The sequence below is a fragment of the Plutella xylostella genome, chromosome 21, assembly GCF_932276165.1.
Source record: "Plutella xylostella chromosome 21, ilPluXylo3.1, whole genome shotgun sequence".
Taxonomy (NCBI): domain Eukaryota; kingdom Metazoa; phylum Arthropoda; class Insecta; order Lepidoptera; family Plutellidae; genus Plutella; species Plutella xylostella.
In genome coordinates, this window is record NC_064001.1 from 3356086 (window position 1) to 3378150 (window position 22065).

At 42.7% G+C, this 22065-nt stretch overlaps 1 protein-coding gene across 6 annotated transcripts in view; it reads left to right on the forward strand.

Moving 5' to 3' along the window:
* The window catches only part of LOC105386059 (dynein heavy chain, cytoplasmic), a 73118-nt gene that overhangs the window by 35773 nt on the left and 15280 nt on the right, over window positions 1–22065 (forward strand). For 2 of the 6 annotated variants that reach the window (XM_048628770.1, XM_048628771.1), the window contains 30 exons: window positions 305–431; window positions 760–1009; window positions 1234–1348; window positions 1721–1916; window positions 2251–2339; window positions 3661–3708; window positions 4460–4569; window positions 4833–4958; window positions 5297–5474; window positions 5935–6044; window positions 6416–6533; window positions 6873–7030; window positions 7414–7630; window positions 7943–8102; window positions 8462–8649; window positions 10202–10328; window positions 10711–10859; window positions 11386–11579; window positions 12786–12931; window positions 14334–14449; window positions 14832–15023; window positions 15389–15550; window positions 16126–16235; window positions 16536–16689; window positions 17509–17717; window positions 17946–18105; window positions 18312–18413; window positions 18649–18748; window positions 20400–20598; window positions 21755–21872. In XM_048628770.1, the coding sequence (XP_048484727.1) occupies window positions 305–431; window positions 760–1009; window positions 1234–1348; window positions 1721–1916; window positions 2251–2339; window positions 3661–3708; window positions 4460–4569; window positions 4833–4958; window positions 5297–5474; window positions 5935–6044; window positions 6416–6533; window positions 6873–7030; window positions 7414–7630; window positions 7943–8102; window positions 8462–8649; window positions 10202–10328; window positions 10711–10859; window positions 11386–11579; window positions 12786–12931; window positions 14334–14449; window positions 14832–15023; window positions 15389–15550; window positions 16126–16235; window positions 16536–16689; window positions 17509–17717; window positions 17946–18105; window positions 18312–18413; window positions 18649–18748; window positions 20400–20598; window positions 21755–21872 (4428 nt within the window). Of the gene's footprint in view, window positions 1–304; window positions 432–759; window positions 1010–1233; window positions 1349–1720; window positions 1917–2250; window positions 2340–3660; window positions 3709–4459; window positions 4570–4832; window positions 4959–5296; window positions 5475–5934; window positions 6045–6415; window positions 6534–6872; window positions 7031–7413; window positions 7631–7942; window positions 8103–8461; window positions 8650–10201; window positions 10329–10710; window positions 10860–11385; window positions 11580–12785; window positions 12932–14333; window positions 14450–14831; window positions 15024–15388; window positions 15551–16125; window positions 16236–16535; window positions 16690–16963; window positions 17089–17508; window positions 17718–17945; window positions 18106–18311; window positions 18414–18648; window positions 18749–19202; window positions 19399–20399; window positions 20599–21754; window positions 21873–22065 lie in introns of all 6 variants that reach the window. The other 4 variants (XM_048628772.1, XM_048628773.1, XM_048628774.1 and 1 more) reach the window with 4 other exon arrangements.

Consider the following 22065-nt stretch of genomic DNA (forward strand, 5'->3'; position numbering starts at 1 on the left):
CCTCTGGTATTTGATGCCATGAGCGTGACAATATATGCCTGTAAAACCTGGCTATACCCTAGCGGGGCTTGTATAATAAGGATTAATTTGCTACACGTCGTGTCGTAAAACATGCTCAAGGCTGTATTGTGGCGGGTAAAATTTTTCGTTAACGCCCCCGGCAATGATTTCCGTATATGCCTTCAACTGTACTTTACAAATATAAATACACTCGCAAGCAATAAGGCTTCATTATCTGCCATTGCCATGTGCTATGTCACTGGAACTTTTTCATTGCTTGTATGAAATGTCATTATTTTGCTAGGTCGGCGCATGGGGTTGCTTCGACGAGTTCAACCGTCTAGAGGAGCGGATGCTGTCGGCCGTGTCCCAGCAGGTGCAGACCATCCAGGAGGCGCTCAAGAGTCACCAGGAACAGGACAACAACCCTGGTGAGAAGCCCGCAGTGGCCAATTATAAGGAAATTGCACTAGATTCGACTTCCAATAAATAAATTAAAAAAAAAAAGTGGTGACAGACAGACATTCGGACAGACAAGAAAGTGATCTTATAAGGGTTAATTTTTGCCCTTTGAGGAACGGAACCCTAAAAAACAATTCGAGGGAACTAATAAATTATTAACTTCTTTGAAAGTTTGTACCTTGCTTTATGCTTATATTTAATAGCGAGTGCATTTTACTTTAATCACAAGTCGCTATTGTACAGAATGTTTTAGGCACGCGTTGTCAACTGTTTTAAATAATACTTTCTTTCCCACAGTATCTCAAGCCAAATCAATCACAGTCGAACTAGTAGGAAAACAAGTCCGAGTCAGCCAAGACATGGCCATCTTCATTACCATGAACCCTGGGTACGCGGGGCGGTCCAACCTGCCCGACAACCTGAAGAAGCTGTTCAGAAGCCTCGCGATGACGTCACCAGATAGACAGCTGATCGCCGAGGTGATGCTGTTCAGCCAAGGGTTCAGGACTGCCGAGAAGCTGGCCTGCAAAATTGTGCCGTTCTTCAAGTAAGTGCATAAATAGCTTACCTTCGACAGTCTTCTTTTGAAAAGGGAAAGGCGGAAAGTTTAATAGTCAATAATTTCATTCATTTCAGTCAAGTTTCACACCAGTTCCTGACACTAATAACTAAAAAATACATACCTCATAATCCCCTGCCGTAGTATTTCATTGGTATATACTTCTTTAGAAAGCCAAGCTACTACTCTTTCATTTGTATTTATTCCTACAGGCTGTGTGACGAGCAGCTGTCGAACCAATCCCACTACGACTTCGGTCTGCGAGCGCTCAAGTCCGTGCTCGTATCCGCTGGTAACGTGAAACGTGACCGCATCCAGAAAATCAAGGTGAGAAGTTTATAGGAATATTGAGGTTATCTGACGTAACTTTCAGAGGGTGAAAACGATTCAAAAACAATATACGTGCTATAAATAAAATAAAAACGTACACAGCTCCTGGCCAATAATATTGGCGACAGCGTTTTGTCTGATAAAGAAACTTAGGCCTATTTTAAAAGCACTAACTAAACAGAACAGTCTTATTTTCCATAGCTTACCACTGCCGTAAGTCATTACAATATCATATTTTTTTGCAGACAGGCAGGAATGAGCTTTTGTCGCAATACCTTGATGTTGGCTAATATGCCCTACCGTGACAAAAGCCTTATTGCAGCCTGACTCTTATCTCAGTATCCCTAAATACCTTCTTCCTATCACCAGGAGAACCTTCTAGAGCGCGGTACTCAAGAAGCGGACGAAGCGTCAATAGCCGAATCTCTGCCGGAACAAGATATTCTGATCCAGTCGGTGTGTGAGACCATGGTGCCTAAATTGGTAGCCGAGGATATCCCGCTTCTGTTCTCACTGCTGAATGACGTGTTCCCTAATGTTGGCTACACTAGGGCTGAGATGACAGGTAAGTGTTTTGGAGCTGTCAATAAAAGCACGTAACTTGACCAATTTGTAGAAGATACTTCGCTTAGAGGGACGGAGGCGCGCGTGTAATGTGTTCAAACCGCGCGACGCCATTGGTCGCTATTCACCTATTGTGGCTAGGATGTGCTCTGAATTATCATTCGCCGCCATTTTAGTCAAGTTGCCTAGTTACTAGTTAGTGCCTTCACTATCTACTATACTTGTATTTCACAGTTCCATCTAAAATGTATTCTGCTTATTGTATTACATAGTTGTATGGGTTACCAGTACCTATGTTTCGGTATATTATACTAATATATTTATTATTTACACAGGTCTCAAGAACGAGATCCGGGCGGTCTGTGCTGAGGAATTCCTTGTTTGCGGTGAAGGCGATGAGCATGGAGCAACTTGGATGGACAAGGTAAAAACTAAACATTTTCCATACCATAAAATCATTACTCTAATAATAACAATTTTAAAACCAGCCAGTACTAAAGGAATGGCTAGATTAAAATAAAAAAAAAAACAAATATGGTAGTATCTCTGTCAAGTAAATAAGTGCACGTAGATTTTTGTGGAATGAACTGGAAAATGGATCTCGGGTTTTGTATGGAGTAGCTTCCTGACTGAGTAGACTTATGAATTTTGATAAATTATAGCACATTGTACGCCACAACTGTCTATTCTACAGTATTTACTTGACAGACGAACTAAAACTACCAAAAATAATGAAGTCAAACGAAATGCAAAATCCATAATGGTTTTCATCTCGCTCAGACCTCAGTTACCATTTATTAATAATAAAAAGGAGATGGAATAAACGAGATTCTGTGTGACATGGCATTTATGTTTCAAAACATGCAAGATCCATTTCATTCATTAGTGACGTCACAGCACTAAGTGTTTTGATCCATGAATGTTGTATAGCACTCTTGTAACAACTGCATTCTATTCATACATTGTACTGAATTTGGATTGGTGTTGCCAAATAATCTCTCATTTGGAGAGTTCTTATTATAATTATATTTCTTATGTGTCTAATAGAATGCAAGTGTAATATTTTTTTATATTGTGCATTTTTGATTTTTTTCATTTTTTATTATTTCATCATCATAACAATTTATAGGTGATGGAAATATTCACTCTCATCATAAGTTTACTTGATCAATACATTTTTTTAACAAACTATTAATTTTATGAATTAATGCTCATAACAGATTTTAACATGATGCTTTTTTATCATGAATTTTTATTTATAATATTCTAATGAAAAAGGTACTGCGTTTTATGTAACTTATTTGCTGAAAAAATACTAATAAAATATTTAAATATAACGCAGTACTTTTTAAACAATTCATACAACATACATACATTTAACCTGGTCATGGATGTAAGTTTGCTGCCAAATGGTGGACATAGCATTAAACAAAGAAAAAATTACTTTACAAGTGGCCAAAAATATTTTCTTCGGTTGAAACGATTCAGTTTTTTTTGGGGAACAAATTAAATTGTCCCTTGATACTTGAGCAGCCACAGTTTAAATTCAGTTGTAATAATTTAAATTATACATTATTGCAACTTTGTAAAACATGTTTCAAAACTAACTTGGCGCCTCTCTGGTCTGAACAATATGGCGAGGAACGGCCAAAACCTTACCTATACCTCTCGAAATGCTATGGCCACGGTTTACCAGCAAGCTAACCCGTCGTGTGCGTTTCCATGCTAACGCTATCGGCACGTAGAGGCGGAGCGCGGCATCGCGAGCCACCCACAGCACATGGATCGGCAAGGTCAGTCTGTGCATACCCTGCGCACGAGTCGGTATATACCCTGTTGTTGTTGTCTAGTCACAAGCACTTCTGTCATCTGTGCACTGTTTTGATTGGTTGCTCTTTGCGTGACTAGATTTCGACTCGATCTCAAGTGAAATAAGGTTTTTTTTTTGTCTTTACGTTAATGAAATACTTACTGAAAAGATGCCATGAATATGAGCTTTCAGTTTGCGATCGAGATCGAGATTTGAGTCCGAAAGAGCAAAGGTTTTGTTAGTTTAGTCTCTGGAAATTCTAGCTAGTCTTCAATGTCACAGCTTTTGTAACAGGTATTTGTATTGATTTTCTCAGTATTTATATTACACGTTTTCTTGTATTTCTAACTGGTGACTGGGTTGTTACTTTTATTTTTCGCCTACTTGAAAAACTTACTGTTATTTTGCGTTTTGTATCAAGTTTTGTAGATGTTTAGTATTGTTATCTTTGAATATTGTCCCCAATTTATATTTGTCAATAACATTCTAGAAATTATCTGAAATGTTTACGTTGAATTAGTAAATTTGTGTTTTGTTAAAATTATTTATTTATTTATATTAAATGTTCTGAAATATAACAGATAAAATACCGTCCTTCGACAGTTTGTTTACATTCACTTTATAAATAAAAATTCAAGTACTTAAAATATTCTCACCTTTCAATCCTAAATACTTTCGGGCTTCTTCCCCCACTACACCTCTTTACAGTACACTCATACATATTGATTGTTTAGGTGCTGCAACTGTACCAGATATGCAAACTGAACCACGGTCTGATGATGGTCGGACCCTCAGGAAGTGGCAAGTCTACCGCTTGGCGAGTGCTGCTGAAGGCTTTGGAAAGGTGAGCTATGAAAATTATATATTGGTAGTCAGGGATCACGTTTTACTTAGGCTATGATGGTAGTTTGTTGCGCTGCCATACCATCTGTTACTACTCCAGAAAAAGGCTATAAAATGGCGTAAAATTATGATAAACTAACAACTTTATCATTGTGATAGAATCGGAAACCCAAAATGATATAGAAGTTCTGGCTATTTAAAGAAAATGCTCTGTCTTATAAATCTATGTTATGTTTATGTGACTGACCATTATTACATCCTCAGATATGAAGGCGTAGAAGGAGTGGCACACGTCATCGATCCTAAAGCGATGTCCAAGGAAACATTATACGGAGTTCTGGACCCCAACACCAGGGAGTGGACCGATGGGCTGTTCACGCATATACTGAGGTAAGGAATATATTGGTGGATTATAACTTTGTCAGAATTAGTAGGTAGTCATATGAAATATAGTGAGGTTTTACCTGATTTTAGTTACATTTGAATGTCAAAAGTTTATGTAACCTCCACGCCCAACCCACGATAAAAGGTGTAGATAAAAGTGAGCAGATTGTGGCAAATATCCTCCTCTCTTCGAGGAGGTCTATGTCCAGCCGCTGTTTGTGAGTGTGATATTAGAACCAACCAACAAAAGCTCTTCCCGGCAGATGATGTTCCAAAGCTGCTATTTTAATTTTATGAAACCTTTTGTAAGACCATTTCCAGTAAACACCGTTTGCGTATTCCAGAAAAATAATCGACAACGTCCGCGGCGAGATCAACAAGCGTCAGTGGATAATATTCGACGGCGACGTGGACCCCGAGTGGGTCGAGAACCTCAACTCGGTGCTGGACGACAACAAGCTGCTCACGCTGCCCAACGGCGAGCGGCTGTCGCTGCCGCCCAACGTGCGCGTCATGTTCGAGGTATGCACGAGGTTTATATACAGGGTGTTGCAACTGCGTGCTGGACGACAACAAGCTGCTCACGCTGCCCAACGGCGAGCGGCTGTCGCTGCCGCCCAACGTGCGCGTCATGTTGGGGTATGCACTTATTTTTTTTTAGGTACCTACTACTATTATAAACGCGTTTTTTTTTAAGGAGGTAGGTATAGGTGGAAAACAGCTGGAGCATATTTGATGTTATTTGATATGTAGGTAGCTGACACCGTTGATTAAGACATACCCAACTTTTGATCCCGACATTCCCATGGGAAAACTTTAGGGTACTGAGTAAAGGTTTAATCATCATGTTTACTCCGTCAAGTAAAGTGAAGAAGGTATATTCAAGTCGGCTGGCTTAATAATTATGATTATGCTGCCATGATAGAGTTTTCAAAGAATAACTTGCGCCAACAAATATTTAAAATTATTATGATTGTTTCAGGTACAAGATCTGAAGTACGCCACTCTCGCCACGGTGTCCCGCTGCGGCATGGTGTGGTTCTCGCAGGACGTGCTCACCACTGAGATGATCTTCGAAAACTATATCATGAGGTAAAGAATTATATTACATTCATGTTATAGTTGTATTCTTCTTATTTTTCTATACTTTATTGCACAATTCACAATAGTAATAATGTAGGACAGGTGGACTTAATGCTATAAGCATTTTCTTCTTCTCTTAAAGTTGTATATTTCCATGGTGGAATTTTATCAGCGACGTTTCTGGTGCCACGTCAATCTACCGGAAGTAATGACCAACTTTCACTATGATACTTGGCACAGGCGAAATTCCCCTCTGCAGAGCCAAAAATTGCAAGAATTGTTGTAAATAGGTTCTCCATCCATCTTTTCACAACCATGAAAAACCTTAGCTATGTTAAGAAGAAGTATGATATAATTAAAACCTTCACTCTCCAATCCAGGTTGCGCAACATCCCTCTAGAAGATGGCGAGGAGGATTCCTTCAGCATCGTGATGGCCGCGCCGCAAGCCGGCCAAGACCAGAACGCTGTGGAGAATATACTGTCGCCTGCTCTACAGGTATGGGCTTTATATACTTACTGTTGTTTTGTTTATATATCCCCATGAGGTTTGCGTAATTCCATTCCGTTGCGGTAGCCAAATGTGATTATTTTTGGTAGGAGTAGTCTAATATTTTTACCTCAATAATATCTTGATGCAGCTAAAACTGCTCTTGCATAAAAAGGGTGCACCAATGCACTTCTACCTACCCCTAATGGAGGATAGATAGTAAGTCGATGTGTACACAATGTATTTTCTTATTCTACTGCCGCTATATAAATGCGATTCAGCAAAAGGCAAGACTCATCTTCCCGACCATATCAACCATGCTCTAACATCACATACTTCCCCCCACAGACGCAAAGAGATGTAGCCGCCATCTTACAACCCCTCTTCAACGGCGATGGCCTAGTAGTCAAGTGTCTCGAGCGAGCGGTCTCGCTAGACCACATCATGGACTTCACCAGACATCGTGCGCTCTCGTCCCTGCATTCTATGCTTAATAGAGGCGTTAGGTGAGTTTTGTGTGTGTAGAATCTACACTGTAGATGTTAGGTTAAGTAGTCTGTGTAATGTGCTGTAAGTACGGTAGTAGTAAAATATTTGATTGAATTAATAAATACTTAGGTACTCTATGATCAAAAATATGTCGCTGTTATAACCCTGTGTCTTTTTATTTAGTCTTAAAATATAGAAAAGCATGGTCCAAATGGTTAGAATAAGTGATGATGATGATGTTTCCTTTATGTTTTATTTATCATATTTCTAATATAATTAACATAATAGGTAATACAGCTTTCTATAATAAAAATGTTTTATAAAATGACAAAACATTATGACAGCCACAGTCCACAGCAATCTATTTAACACACTCTTCACCCAAACATCGCCCCCACAGAAACATCCTAGCCTACAACCGGCAGCACCCAGACTTCCCGATCACAAACGACCAGCTAGAAGCATACGTGCCCAAGTGGCTGGTGTACTCACTGCTGTGGTCGTTCGCTGGAGACGCCAAGTTGAAGGACCGGAATGAGCTGGGAGACTTCATAAGGAGCGCTAGCACGATGCCGCTGCCTAACTGCAGCCAGAATAATCATATTATTGACTTTGAGGTGAGCTTTAGTACTGAAAATGTTCTGTGTCAAATTCGGGGTTTTTACCACCGCATCAGACCATGTGGTGATTCTGGAGCCGATCGTCAGCCACAAACTTACCAGAGTAAGCTGAAGAACGTCATAACCGTAACAGCCTCGACCCAACATATTATGCTTACCCATACGCTGATACGCAGGTTGATAAATAGTATACATTGTAGTAAAAGTGGTGAAACTTGCATATAATAAACCCTCGAACTCATTAGCTCCCTCGCTAAATTATTCACTATCCTCTGCAATCTCACAGTCATGATCTTTAAAACTCCACAGGTGTCAATAACCGGCGAGTGGGTGCCGTGGTCGGCCAAGGTGCCGCAGATCGAGGTGGAGACGCACAAGGTGGCGGCGCCGGACGTGGTGGTGCCCACGCTCGACACGGTGCGCCACGAGGCGCTGCTGTACACCTGGCTGCAGGAGCACAAGCCGCTAGGTACGCGAGTGTGACGTCACTGGACCGGCGAGTGGGTGCCGTGGTACAGTCAGTAGCAGGCTTCATTGGATAGAAACTTTGTAAATATCCAGCAAGGTCTAAACAGCCTTCGTAAGCTTGGACCATTCCCCGCCATGTTGGTTCACTGCTGCTTGGTGGGTTGAAGAATCTAGATGTGTAACGTGACTTTACACAGGGCATTTTTAGGTCTCTTGAAAATGCGAGTGCGGTACAAGTGAAACGCGCCAGTGCTGAGCGATGCATATAGATGCTTGGTTGCCATCTGTTTACTGCATCTTACTATAACTCCGATTACCGTCTTTATCAATCATCATCTAATCCACAATTCTCTCCCCCAGTGCTCTGCGGCCCTCCAGGTTCCGGCAAGACCATGACGCTATTCTCGGCGCTCCGAGCGTTACCAGACATGGAGGTGGTGGGGCTGAACTTCTCCTCGGCCACCACGCCGGAGCTGCTGCTGAAGACCTTCGACCACTACTGCGAGTATAGGAAGACGCCGAATGGAGTCGTGTTGGCGCCTGTACAGGTTTGTAGCTGGCTACGCAAAGTTTTTAGGTTAGGTTACCTATACTTTCTAAAGTGTAGCATACGAGGTATTTGGTACAGCGCGGTCGCTAAGCACAGCGAAAAACGGTCATTGACCTTTTATGTTTGTAATAGTGCCCGCACGCTCGCACAGTAACCTTGATGGCCGGCGGCAGAATATTTTAATTATTTGTAGATGCAAAGGTCAACGTTCGATTTTCTCTGTGCTTGCCGACCTTAGCTGTAGGTATAAGATCTGTGTCTATAAGACATGGAGGTGGTGGGGCTGAACTTCTCCTCGGCCACCACGCCGGACCTGCTGCTGAAGACCTTCGACCACTACTGCGAGTATAGGAAGACGCCGAATGGAGTCATGTTGGCGCCTGTGCAGGTTTGTGGTCCTACAAAAGTTGTTAGGTTAGGTTATCTATACTTTCTAAAGTGTTCCATGAACCCTATAACAGCTGTCAAATCCATGTAGGTATTTAATTTCTAAAGTGTTGCATGAGTCCTATGACAGCTGACAAACACATTCATTTTATCTATCATTTGGTGGTTTTCGACGGAAAACGAACTTTATTAACCATGCATAGCATCCGTCAATCAAATGTCATGGGACTCATGCTGTATTTTACGAGGTATTTGGTAAAGCACGGTCGCCAAGCATAGCGAAAACAGAGCATTGCCCTTTTTACATTTGTCTCTGTCGCACGCGCACAGTAAAAGTGAACCTTGATAGCCGGCGGCAGAGATTGCGATTGGTTGACAGCAAACCTTCGACCACTACTGCGAGTATAGGAAGACGCCGAATGGGGTTGTGTTGGCGCCTGTGCAGGTTTGTAGCTGGACACGCAAAGTTTTTAGGTTAGGTTAGGTTACCTATACGTTCTAAAGAGTAGCATACGAGGTATTTGGTACAGCACGGTCACTAAGCACAGCGAAAAACGGGCATTGCCCTTTTTTGTTTGTAATAGTGCCTTACAAACAAAAAAGGCACACCTTGATGGCCGGCGGCAGAGATTGCCATTAGTTGTAGGTGAAAAGGTCAACGTTCGATTTTCTCTGTGCTTACCGACCGGCCTGTAGGTATAAGATCTGTATCTGTAAGACATGGAGGTGGTGGGGCTGAACTTCTCCTCGGCCACCACACCGGAGCTGCTGCTGAAGACCTTCGACCACTACTGCGAGCATAGGAAGACGCCGAATGGAGTGGTGTTGGCTCCTGTGCAGGTTTGTATTCCACCCTAAGGCCGCATCCACGACGCCAGTTGTAGTTAGTCTGTGGAGGGGGAGATTTTTCTGTAACTGTAAGACCATGATGTTATTCTCCGCACCGGAATGTACCGGAAGAAGTATTGTTGTCGACCGAAAGATAAAGTTTTTGTCCAAAACATACTGAAGAACAAGAAGAAGGCGAAAACAGAGAAGCTGCCTGGAGCTATTGAGCCATTTCGATTTGATGAATAAGTAGAAAGCCTTGCAAATAAACTATACAAAAACAAATTAAAATAAAATACCGTGCAAAGTTTTCTTAATAACATTTTGTATTACAGTTGGGCAAATGGCTAGTGCTATTCTGCGACGAGATCAACTTGCCCGACATGGACCAGTACGGCACTCAGCGCGTCATCTCGTTCCTTCGACAACTGCTAGAGCACAAGGGCTTCTATAGAGCTAGCGGTGAGGTTTCTTTTATTTGTGTCGTGATTGAAGTATTTTACGTAATTGGCTGAGCGCTGAAGAAAGCTACGTTTTTGACAGAATTGAGTTATGTACAGGTACTCCACGATACCCTTCTGCAAATGATTTTTTTATTAAAATAAGTTTTGATTTATTTAGTGCTGGATAACTCCTTTTTACTTGTAAGACTCATCGAGTGATAACGTTTAAAACACGACATCAAAACGATCTCAAAATATCTTAGCTTGATCGTAATGTCTACGAAACTAGCGAAATTTTGTACCATGAATAACGTCCGTGTTATTTTTAATTTATTATGAAAGTTAGAAGTTAGTTCCACAAGGTGGCCATAATGTATTAATGTATCCATTCCACATTGCAGACCACTCGTGGGTGTCCCTAGAACGCATTCAGTTTGTAGGCGCTTGCAACCCGCCCACGGACCCGGGCCGCAAGCCGCTGTCGCACCGGCTGCTGCGGCACGTGCCCGTCATCTACGTCGACTACCCCGGAGAGACTTCACTGGAACAGGTGTGAGACTACGTACATTGTACATGACAGTTCGTGGGCGCGTGCAACCCGTCCACAGACCCGGCTCTATTTCGACTACCCTGCAAAGACTTAACTGTAATAGGTATATGCTTTAGGCACAACATAAATACTGTAATGTGCATACACCTCGACTATCGGGGTAGACTCACAATATGAGCCTCTACAAGCGAAGTAAGACTGCTTGTGATGGTATTCTTCCCCTTAAATAAGAGCTTCTGAGACCATTTACAGCACGGTTATGTACACGAAGCAAGAAGACTAACACCCAATTTCGCCATTCTCGGTTAGATCATTCACCAATTATACGTAATCACCATATTAGATTCTTGATGTGTCATAAGTCAACCACCAATCCTTGGTTTTGATGTAACCGAGTATGGCGAAATTGGGGCTAAAGCCACTAGCTTTGTAGAATGTCAACGTGTTCAATAATCCCGCCGCTCTAGCAAAAAAGTTTGACAGTCATAATATCCATGTATACCTAACCCAATAAACCCCTCCACAGATCTACGGCACATTCACGCGTGCAATGCTCCGTATGCAGCCGGCGCTACGCGGCTACGCCTCACCCCTCACGCAGGCCATGGTGCGGCTGTACCTGGCGTCGCAGGAGCGGTTCACGCAGGACATGCAGCCGCACTACGTGTACTCGCCGCGCGAGATGACGCGCTGGGTGCGCGGCATCTGCGAGGCTATACGGTGAGGGACAGCTGTTGGACTGACTCACTTGATAAATATATAGCGCACTGACGCAGGCCATGGTGCGGCTGTACCTGGCGTCGCAGGAGCGGTTCACGCAGGACATGCAGCCGCACTACGTGTACTCGCCGCGCGAGATGACGCGCTGGGTGCGCGGCATCTGCGAGGCTATACGGTGAGGGACAGCTGTTGGACTGACTCACTTGATAAATATATAGCGCACTGACGCAGGCCATGGTGCGGCTGTACCTGGCGTCGCAGGAGCGGTTCACGCAGGACATGCAGCCGCACTACGTGTACTCGCCGCGCGAGATGACGCGCTGGGTGCGCGGCATCTGCGAGGCTATACGGTGAGGGACAGCTGTTGGACTGACTCACTTGATAAATATATAGCGCACTGACGCAGGCCATGGTGCGGCTGTACCTGGCGTCGCAGGAGCGGTTCACGCAGGACATGCAGCCGCACTACGTGTACTCGCCGCGCGAGATGACGCGCTGGGTGCGCGGCATCTGCGAGGCTATACGGTGAGGGACAGCTGTTGGACTGACTCACTTGATAAATATATAGCGCACTGACGCAGGCCATGGTGCGGCTGTACCTGGCGTCGCAGGAGCGGTTCACGCAGGACATGCAGCCGCACTACGTGTACTCGCCGCGCGAGATGACGCGCTGGGTGCGCGGCATCTGCGAGGCTATACGGTGAGGGACAGCTGTTGGACAAGTCGGTTACAAAAACTATACAGAGCTGATCTAGGGTTTGTCGCCGTGGCGAAATGATTAGCCAATCAAGATGAATGGTGGTGAATAATAACGCTACTGGTTTCCATTGGTAGATTGATATGGCTAGACTATTGCCATCTTAACACACATCTCTCATCATCATCAGCCTGTCGTTAATGACTAGATATAGGTTTCTACACAAGAGCGATAGATTTCTACACAAGAGCGATAGGTTTCTACACAACAGCACTACAACATTTTGTCCTCAAGACTTCATCAACAAACAATACTACCGGCTACCGTAAAAACAATCGACACATTCAATCCTTATCTATTTATCTATTAAACAGTCAGCGTTACAAAGGAGGCGACATTATCATAGAAGGTGCCCTAAGTCGGTGTCTTCGTAAGGCGTCATCATAAATTTAGTACCTTCTTTTCTATTTAATGTCATTCCTATTCTCATGTATTTAATATATCCACAGACCACTGGACAACCTGACAGTGGAGGGGCTAGTGAGGCTGTGGGCACACGAAGCCTTGCGTCTGTTCCAGGACCGGCTCGTGGACGACGCCGAGCGCCAGTGGACCGACGAGAACATCGACACGGTCGCCATGCGCTTCTTCCCAGGTATGCGCTCCTGGTACTTTTCTTGCAAGACGTTTGACCGTAAGAGGTATTGTAGCCTCGAAGCGGATAGGATATCGGTTTTTGAATGAGTTTTGATCAAAATCGGTTTAGCTGGGTTTGACTAGAGTGAAAGGACTCGTGAGTGATAGGACGCCGAGCGCCAGTGGACCGACGAGAACATCGACACGGTCGCCATGCGCTTCTTCCCAGGTATACGCTCCTGGTACTTCTAAACCGTTCGATGGTAACTAAATATGGGGTCTATGTGTTCGTTTGTGTCACTCTGTGATCTATATAGCCTCAAGGTAACTATGGGACCGATGAGAACATCGACACGGTCGCCATGCGCTTCTTCCCAGGTATGCGCTCCTGGTACTTTTAAACCGTTCGATGGTAAAGATGGGGTGTGTATGTTTGTTTGTGTGACTCTGTGATCTTTGCAGCCTCAATGTAATAAGGGAACCGATGAGAACATCGACACGGTCGCCATGCGCTTCTTCCCAGGTATGCGCTCCTGGTACTTTAGTGTAAGGATTTTAACCGCTCGGTGGTAAAAATGAAGTTGTATGGCTGTGTCTGTGATGTTTTAGCTTCGATACGGATGTTCAAGTAAGATTGCAGTTAGTTTTGGTTTTGTGAGGTATAGCTTTTTGGGTCAAAATTGGTTCAGCCTGACAGTGAAAGGGCTAGTGAGGCTGTGGGCACACGAGGCGCTGCGTCTGTTCCAGGACCGGCTCGTGGACGACGCCGAGCGCCAGTGGACCGACGAGAACATCGACACGGTCGCCAATGTCGCCATGCGCTTCTTCCCAGGTATGCGCTCCTGGTACTTTTAAACCGTTCCATGGTAACTAAATATAGGGTCTGTGTGTTTGTTTGTGTCACTCTGTCATCTCAAGGTTATTAATTTATGGACCGACGGGAACATTTACACTGTCGCCATGCGCTTCTTCCCAGGTATGCGATCCTGGTACTTTTGTTGCAAGACGTTTGACCTTAAGAGCCGAATATTTGCATTCTGTGTGTCTGTCTGTGGTCTTGTAGCTGTCAGTAGCTGTCAGTATGTGTAGGATATCAGTTTTTGGATAGGTTGTGATGAATATCGGTTAAGCTGGGCTTGACGACACTGAAAGGACTCGTGAGTGATAGGACGCCGAGCGCCAGTGGACCGATAAGAATACTGAAACGGTCGCCATGTGTTTCTGCCCTGGTATGCGCTCCTGGTACTTTTGTGTCTGGTTTTTAACCGCCCTGTCAAGAAAATGGGACTATTTTGATTCTATTTGTGATCTGTGACTTCAAAATAGATATATGGATTTTAAATTTATGATAAATTTTGTCACTTTAGGTTCCTACCTTTTCACACCGAAGTAACACAAACTAACCAAACTTTTTGCTTCAGGCATCAACCGCGAGCAGGCCCTAGGCCGCCCAATTCTGTACAGCAACTGGTTGAGCAAAGACTACGTTCCTGTGCAGAGAGATCAGCTGCGTGAATATGTGAAGGCTCGTCTCAAGGTATGTGTGCTATTGATTACTGTAATTGTATTATTTGTAAGATAGATACAATACTGTTGATTTGTAAATTGTAAATCTCTTTTTGCAAGTACAGTTAACTCCGATTTACTTATGTTTATATGACGGACTACGAAACGTAAACACAGTTAATGTTGAAGCCGCATTTACTTGTGTATGTGTAGTAGATTACAGGAAACGTTATCTGCATGGTTTACTTTCTGTCAAAAGTTTCATGTAAATTTTTATTATTAGAAGCGGCATAGTGTGTTTCACACGTTAACTTTTTTCGTTTATATGCAAAATATAAAAACCAGCCATACTGCAAAGCCCTATATGACATTCTAAATACAATATAACTAACCAACCTTACCAACCCCCCCAGGTGTTCTACGAAGAGGAGTTAGACGTGCCTCTAGTGCTATTCGACGAGGTGCTAGAGCACGTGCTACGTATCGACCGGATCTTCCGACAGCCGCAGGGGCATCTGCTGTTGATCGGAGTGTCGGGGGCGGGCAAGACCACGCTCAGCAGATTCGTGGCCTGGATGAACGGGCTTACCATCTTCCAGATTAAGGTGGGTTGTGTTTTTTAAAGTAGTTATACTGTAAATAGGATATTGCAAAAGTTTTGTAAATATGTATAAAAATAAACGAAACGCCAAATGTGGTGAAGTAAGCTGAAAGTGACATAACAAAGAAAGACAAATTTCTAAAAGTCATGGCATTAAAGTTATTTACAATGAGCCTTGGCGCCCTTACTGCTTCCTGTAACACCCTGTATATGGTGTATTTATTAGAATTTTTAATTTTAGCTTATAGAAGACGATTGTTTGTTTATAAGTACGTATGAAAGTTCTATTTTCCCATGGATAAACCAATAAGGTAGTCAATCGCACCAGAATTGCTTCCATACTACAATAATCTTCGTCCACCCCCACAGGTGCACAACAAATACACGGGCGCAGACTTCGACGAAGACCTTCGTTCCGTCTTACGCCGCGCCGGATGTCGCGACGAAAAGGTCGCCTTCATACTGGACGAGTCTAACGTCCTGGACAGCGGCTTCCTGGAGCGAATGAACACGCTGCTAGCTAACGGAGAGGTGAGATTGTGTTTGTTCAGTTGTTATGTCATCCGGCTCGAAGGACCATAAACAGGCTTAGTTGGCTGGTACGCTAGAAGATCTTTACTGTCGTGATGAGAAGGTCGCATTCATTCTCAACGAGTCTAACGTGCTGGACAGCGGGTTCTTGGAGCGAATGAACACGCTGCTAGCTAACGGAGAGCTGAGATTGTGATTGTTTATTTGTTATATCCGGCCCGAAGGACCATAAAACGGCTTGGTTTGTTGGATCTCTAGTAGAACTATACTGTCGCGATGAGAAGGTTGCCTTCATTCTCGACGAGCCTAACGTACTGGACAGCGGTTTCCTGGAGCGAATGAACACGCTGCTAGCTAACGGAGAGGTGAGATTGTGCTGTAATATCCGGCTCGTAGGATCAAAAAACGAAGCCTTCGTTGCATTGTAATTTTTTCTTTGTATATAGGTTACATTGAGGCAAAACTAGTTGTATTTTTAATAGATAAGTCAAATTCGTGATAAGCAGATTATTTTACCATTCACACACATACATGTACTCAGTAATCGTCATTTAAAATCCTTTTCTTCAATCCAGGTGCCCGGTCTATTCGAAGGGGATGAGTTTGCTGCTCTGATGACGCAATGTAAAGAGGGAGCTCAGAGGGAAGGACTTATGCTGGACTCCAACGATGAACTTTACAAATGGTTAGTGCAATTATACAAAAAAATTCAGGGCTTGTGGCACAACAGCATACAAACAAATTATATATTATTAAACGGTTTTGTATATTTAAACATACATACATACTATGCCGAGGTGCCTGTTTTCGATACCTGGCTTTGTGGCGTGCGATATCTCTGACCTGCCTGAAAAGAGTTTTGATTGTGCCGATAAAGTTTTTGCTGATGCCCATAATATATACCTACCTATTATCCTGCAGTACACTATTTACAGTCTGCGTTTATTATTTGTAAATATAAAATAAACACGATTTTCCTTCACAGGTTCACGGGTCAAGTGATGCGCAACCTGCACGTAGTGTTCACTATGAACCCCTCGTCCGAAGGCCTGAAGGATCGCGCGGCCACCTCGCCCGCGCTCTTCAACCGATGCGTGCTCAACTGGTTCGGTGATTGGAGCGACGGTGCATTGTTCCAGGTATTATATAATTTAAAACAGGAGAATAAGGCCTTCTGACATGTATCTGAACGAGTGAGAGAGCTATCGGAGCAAGACAAGTGATGCGGAACCTGCTATGCATTTCAGTAACATTTTTGGCTTACGAAAGCAGGATGAGAGTGAAAGGTGGCGTCAGATGAGCTTCAAAGGTCAAAGTTATTGGTCGTAGCCTGTTCCATCATCCGCCGTAGCAAACTGGCGTTGGAAAAATTGGTTAATGGTGGAATTTATACACAATCACCTACTTTAGTAGACGTAGTGTTCACGATGAACCCTTCGTCTGAGGGTCTGAAGGACCGCGCGGCCACCTCGCCCGCGCTCTTCAACCGATGCGTGCTCAACTGGTTCGGTGATTGGAGCGACGGGGCTCTGTTCCAGGTATTGTATAATTTAACACTGGAGACGATGGAGACATGTGTTATGTGATGTGAACACTGGAGACTAAATCCTTCTGACATGTATCTGAACAAGTGAGAGAGCAACCGGAGCAAGACAAGTGATACGCAACCTGCTATGCAATTCAGTAACATTTGTAGCTAGTAATCAAGATGAGAGTGGAAGGTGACGTCAGATGAGCTTCAAAGGTCAAAGTTATTGGTAGTCCCTAGTTCCTTCATCCGCCGTAGCGCGCTGGTATTGCAAAAAATGGTCAATGGTGGAATATATACTGGATCACCTATTCTACTACACGTGGTGTTCACTATGAACCCTTCGTCTGAAGGTCTGAAGGATCGCGCGGCCACCAGTTATCTTGATCCAACATTTAAAGCAATAACAAACAAAAATAATCCTTCCCAGGTCGGCAAAGAGTTCACAACGCGCATGGACCTCGACAGTGCAGAGTACGTGGCCCCAGAGCTATTCCCCGCTGCTTGCGGCGAAGTGGGAGCCAGACCGTCGCATAGAGAGGCCGTGGTCAATGCGTGTGTTTACGTGCATCAGACGTTGCACCAGGCTAACGCTAGGCTGGCGAAGCGGGCTAACAGGACCATGGCTATTACTCCTAGGTGAGATTTAAATATGTATTTATGTAATCTTTGTAACTTTAGCTACTACATACCGACTATAAATATGTTCTACCTCTACTCTAATTTATCTATGAACTTCCATAGCAACGTCGACCAAATCGACCAAAGTTTGAGCGACGCAGATAGTCGTAACTAAACTTTGGTCGTCCGCTGTCCTATGTGTTCTAGTCATCATAATTCCTCTAATATATATAACAATTCCTTCAGACACTACTTGGACTTCATCCAGCAAATGGTGAAACTGTACTCGGAGAAGCGAGCTGACCTCGAGGAGCAGCAATTGCACTTGAACGTCGGTTTGGGAAAGATCGCCGAGACTGTGGAACAGGTCGAAGAGATGCAGAAGAGCTTGGCTGTCAAGTCGCAGGTAAGATTTAGTAGCAACACCGGCAATAATATGTGATGTAGATTATATACTGGTGACCCCGATATGATTGCGTACAGCCGTCAAAATCTATTGTATCGACTCTACTGTAACGTCAAATTTATTTATCTTCATAGTCTTGTGTCGGATAGGAAAATGTATCGGTTATCTAAGGTTTATCAACATGCTAATATTTATCTGTGTGACAGGAACTGCAAGCAAAGAATGAAGCAGCTAACGCTAAGCTACGTCAAATGGTCAAAGACCAACAGGAGGCTGAAAAGAAGAAAGTAGAGAGCCAAGAAATTCAGGTAACATTTTACTACTACACATATTTTATACCATATTTTCTAACTGTCAATGATGACATAAAAAAAGAAATTAATGGATTGTCGATATCTACATTTTCATTTGCTTATTACGGGTGTATAAATGTGTATACTCTTGCGCAGGTGGGTTATATCATTCAGATTAACCGTATGTATATCTAAACTATATGTCCTTGCAGAAGTAAATCATTTCATCACCTACCTTCCCGTGTTGCAGGTTGCTCTCGAGAAACAAACAAAGGAGATAGAGCTGAAGCGTCGTGACGTCATGGCGGACTTGGCTCAGGTCGAGCCGGCCGTCATTGAGGCGCAAAACGGTTTGGTCCCTTGTTACATACTCTTTGTTAGGTTGAGTTTTGAAGTAGGGTTAGAGATTGTTTCATGTGATCGGTGGCCGCCGTGATTGTTCAGAAATTGCGGTCGAATAGTGAAACAGTCTTCTCCGTTGTAGTGTGAAGTTATCCCTGGTAATTTTAGTTAAATCTCTGTAGTTAGCAAGTCGGTGCGATTTTTATGAAGTACTTACTGTAATCATGTCATAGTCATGTTTCATGTGTGTGCACATGAGTTAAAAAAACAAATCAAAATCGCACTGGCCTGTAAAATGTGTATGTTTCCTAATAGTTTTACTCCACTCACGTAATTAAAACGTGTAGAATAAGTGTCTAAAACGAACAATCTATAACCAATAGCAATTACAACCCTCCCCCCTAAACCTAAAAGCTCCAATATAGCAACAACAGTCACCGTTAACCCTTAAACACGCAACAGCGGTCCGTTCCATCAAGAAGCAACAGCTAGTGGAGGTGCGTTCGATGGCCAACCCGCCTTCGGTCGTCAAAATGGCGCTGGAGTCCATTTGCACCCTTCTCGGGGAGAAGGGGGACACGTGGAAGGGCATCCGGTCGGTCGTGATGAAGGACAACTTCATATCCACCATCGTCAACTTCGAGACGAATTCGATTGCGTTAGTCCGGTTTGCGTATTTTTGCTGTTGAGGTGGTGTGACTGGATTTTTTAGTTATGGAACATCTATCTATCACCTTTGGCTGTAACAGTGCTGTCGTTGATATTATCGACTTGATATGATCTTAAAGCTCTATTGTGTTTGGCTGCTGCAATTTGCCGTTTTCGCAGTTGCAGTTTTTATAATTCATTCATTGGTAAAGCCGCCAAAGTGTTTGTAATTTAGTTAAAATGTATCTGTGGGTTTTATACCTTTGGTATGTTTTTACAGTATGTTTTTACAAAATTCTTGCAACAATGATGTAATTAATATTGGGCTCAAATCCGGACATACTATCTCAACAGATTTAATATTTATACTGTTCAATTCCTACGTAAACTATACTAGTCTAGAGACAAACATTTTTGTAGTTACCACCATTGACTGCCGTATAGTGTCATTAATTCTTTGTTGCCATATTGGGATATGAACACGTTTTGATAATTTTCGTATTGTAATTTTACCTTTTTACAATCTTTCTAGATTACTTTTATAATTTTATCTTTCCTGGTATTTCTCTTCTTATATCGATGATGGAGTTCGCGCATATTTTTAGGGTTATTTTGTAAATAAGCTGAGCTTCGCTTGCGTATGTGACTGTTGTTATTAATTACAGAAAAATAAACCTTATTACCAAACGCATCTTGTGTGAGTACAACACTAATCGATAAACCAAAATGTATTGTCACTAACAAATGAATAACGTCTTAAAATATACTCGTGTTAACGTAACTTAACTAATACGTGTTGTGAAAAGTGTCAAAAAAATCTCTTTCAGCAAACTCTTAATACATACCAACGTCCGGAACAATTCCCTTAGTGCGAGAAATCGCACGGAATCCTAGTTGTAACAATAATAACTGCAGCCGCATGACACCGAAAGCTAAACGCTATTTTTGTCTCTCTTTTTCGTATCGCTCTCTCGCTCTCGCTTCGGCCGGTGTTGGACGTCAAAAAAACAGCTGTGAAGAGTATAAAGAAGCAACACCTGGTGGAAGTCCGTTCCATGGGCAACCCGCCGGCCATCGTCAAGGTGGCCTTGGAGTCCATCTGTCTGCTGCTTGGAGAGAACGCCACCGACTGGAAGGCGATCAGAGCTGTCATCATGAGGGAGAATTTCATCAACAGCATAGTATCCAACTTCTCCACGGAGGATATAAAGTGAGCACTGCCGCTTGAGACTTTGACCTCTTTCCACCGTTGGGTTTCGGGACGGCCTCTTTTGTGGACGCATTTGATTGGTTCTTCCTAGCGTGTCGGTGACAAACCTTGGTCTAGTGTTTGTCACCAACACGGGTTTAAAGGATGACCTAGTTGCTGACCTCCCATTTGATTTGTTAAGGAGATGGCATGGTAGCATGGTCCCTCATTCATTTGTGAGTCTGGGATAAATTATATGCTATATGCCTCATTTTATATGATCAACATCCTTCTTTTATTGATGAACCTATCAAATGCCTCTATGATTAGGGCCTGTGTGTTATTGCCTGAAGCATGCTTTTTGCAAACTATTAACAAGTGCAATGTGTATGCGGTGGTGGAAATAACACATTAACTTAAAATACCTTAGATGCCGATCAAAAATGACGCTTAAATTATCTGGTAAAGAGTTTAAATATGATAGGAAGTCAAAATACTAACGGTAGGTTAGGCTAGTAGAAGCTAAAAGTAATGAGAAAGTGCTAATATTCGTATTGTGTGAAAAACTTATGATCAACTTGAAAGTATAAAAAATCGCAATCTGGTAGGTAAATAGGAATCACCATCATTTGTATAAAATGTAAGTTTTTGTAATTTTTTTAATTTGATATGATTTTTTTACTTACAGAAATTCTAAAAACACTGCAGACGTGGCTTTTTTATGATTTCGATGGTTTATTTGTTTTTGTTTGCTATCCCCTATGTCTTTCTTCAATGAACCATACAGTATTTACATGTGTTTATCTCTAGAATAGTATATTGTCTTGTCTTGCATGTTTTATTTTTATTTTATTTATAAACAAAGTACGTCCTCCCTTGTCAATTTAAATCGACGTGTTTTGTTACCCTGGGGTTTTGTTTTTATATTTTTTTTATAACTTTCTAAGTTTTTTTTTGTTTTGTCCCCTGTATCAATATGGGCAATAATATTGCATGATGGAAAATAACGGGGAGTTTGATTTGCATGTTACCTCTAGGCTGGCGGAAAGTGGGCGGAGCTATTGAGAACCAATAATATTAAAGCAGCAAGCCCCGCCCCTTTCTTTGAAGCGTTGATTGGGTCAAAACGATGCTACATTTAATAGGATGAATTTAATTCGTTCAATTATTTTGTCAGTGACGATGTCCGTGAAAAGATGAAGACGAGATATCTCAGCAACCCCGACTACAACTTTGAGAAAGTGAACCGGGCCTCCATGGCCTGTGGGCCTATGGTCAAATGGGCTATTGCTCAGGTACGTAAATTATTGTATATTCTTAACATTTGCTGTACTGTTTAAGCATTTATCAGTGCTTCAATCTAATATAGTTGAATTTCCCACACCATTTTTTTTTCTTTTTTTATACCCATTGGTATAACGCATACATAAACGAAACAGTATAAAATGACGGACAGATTCATGCTGTCTCGTCCTAACTATATATTTA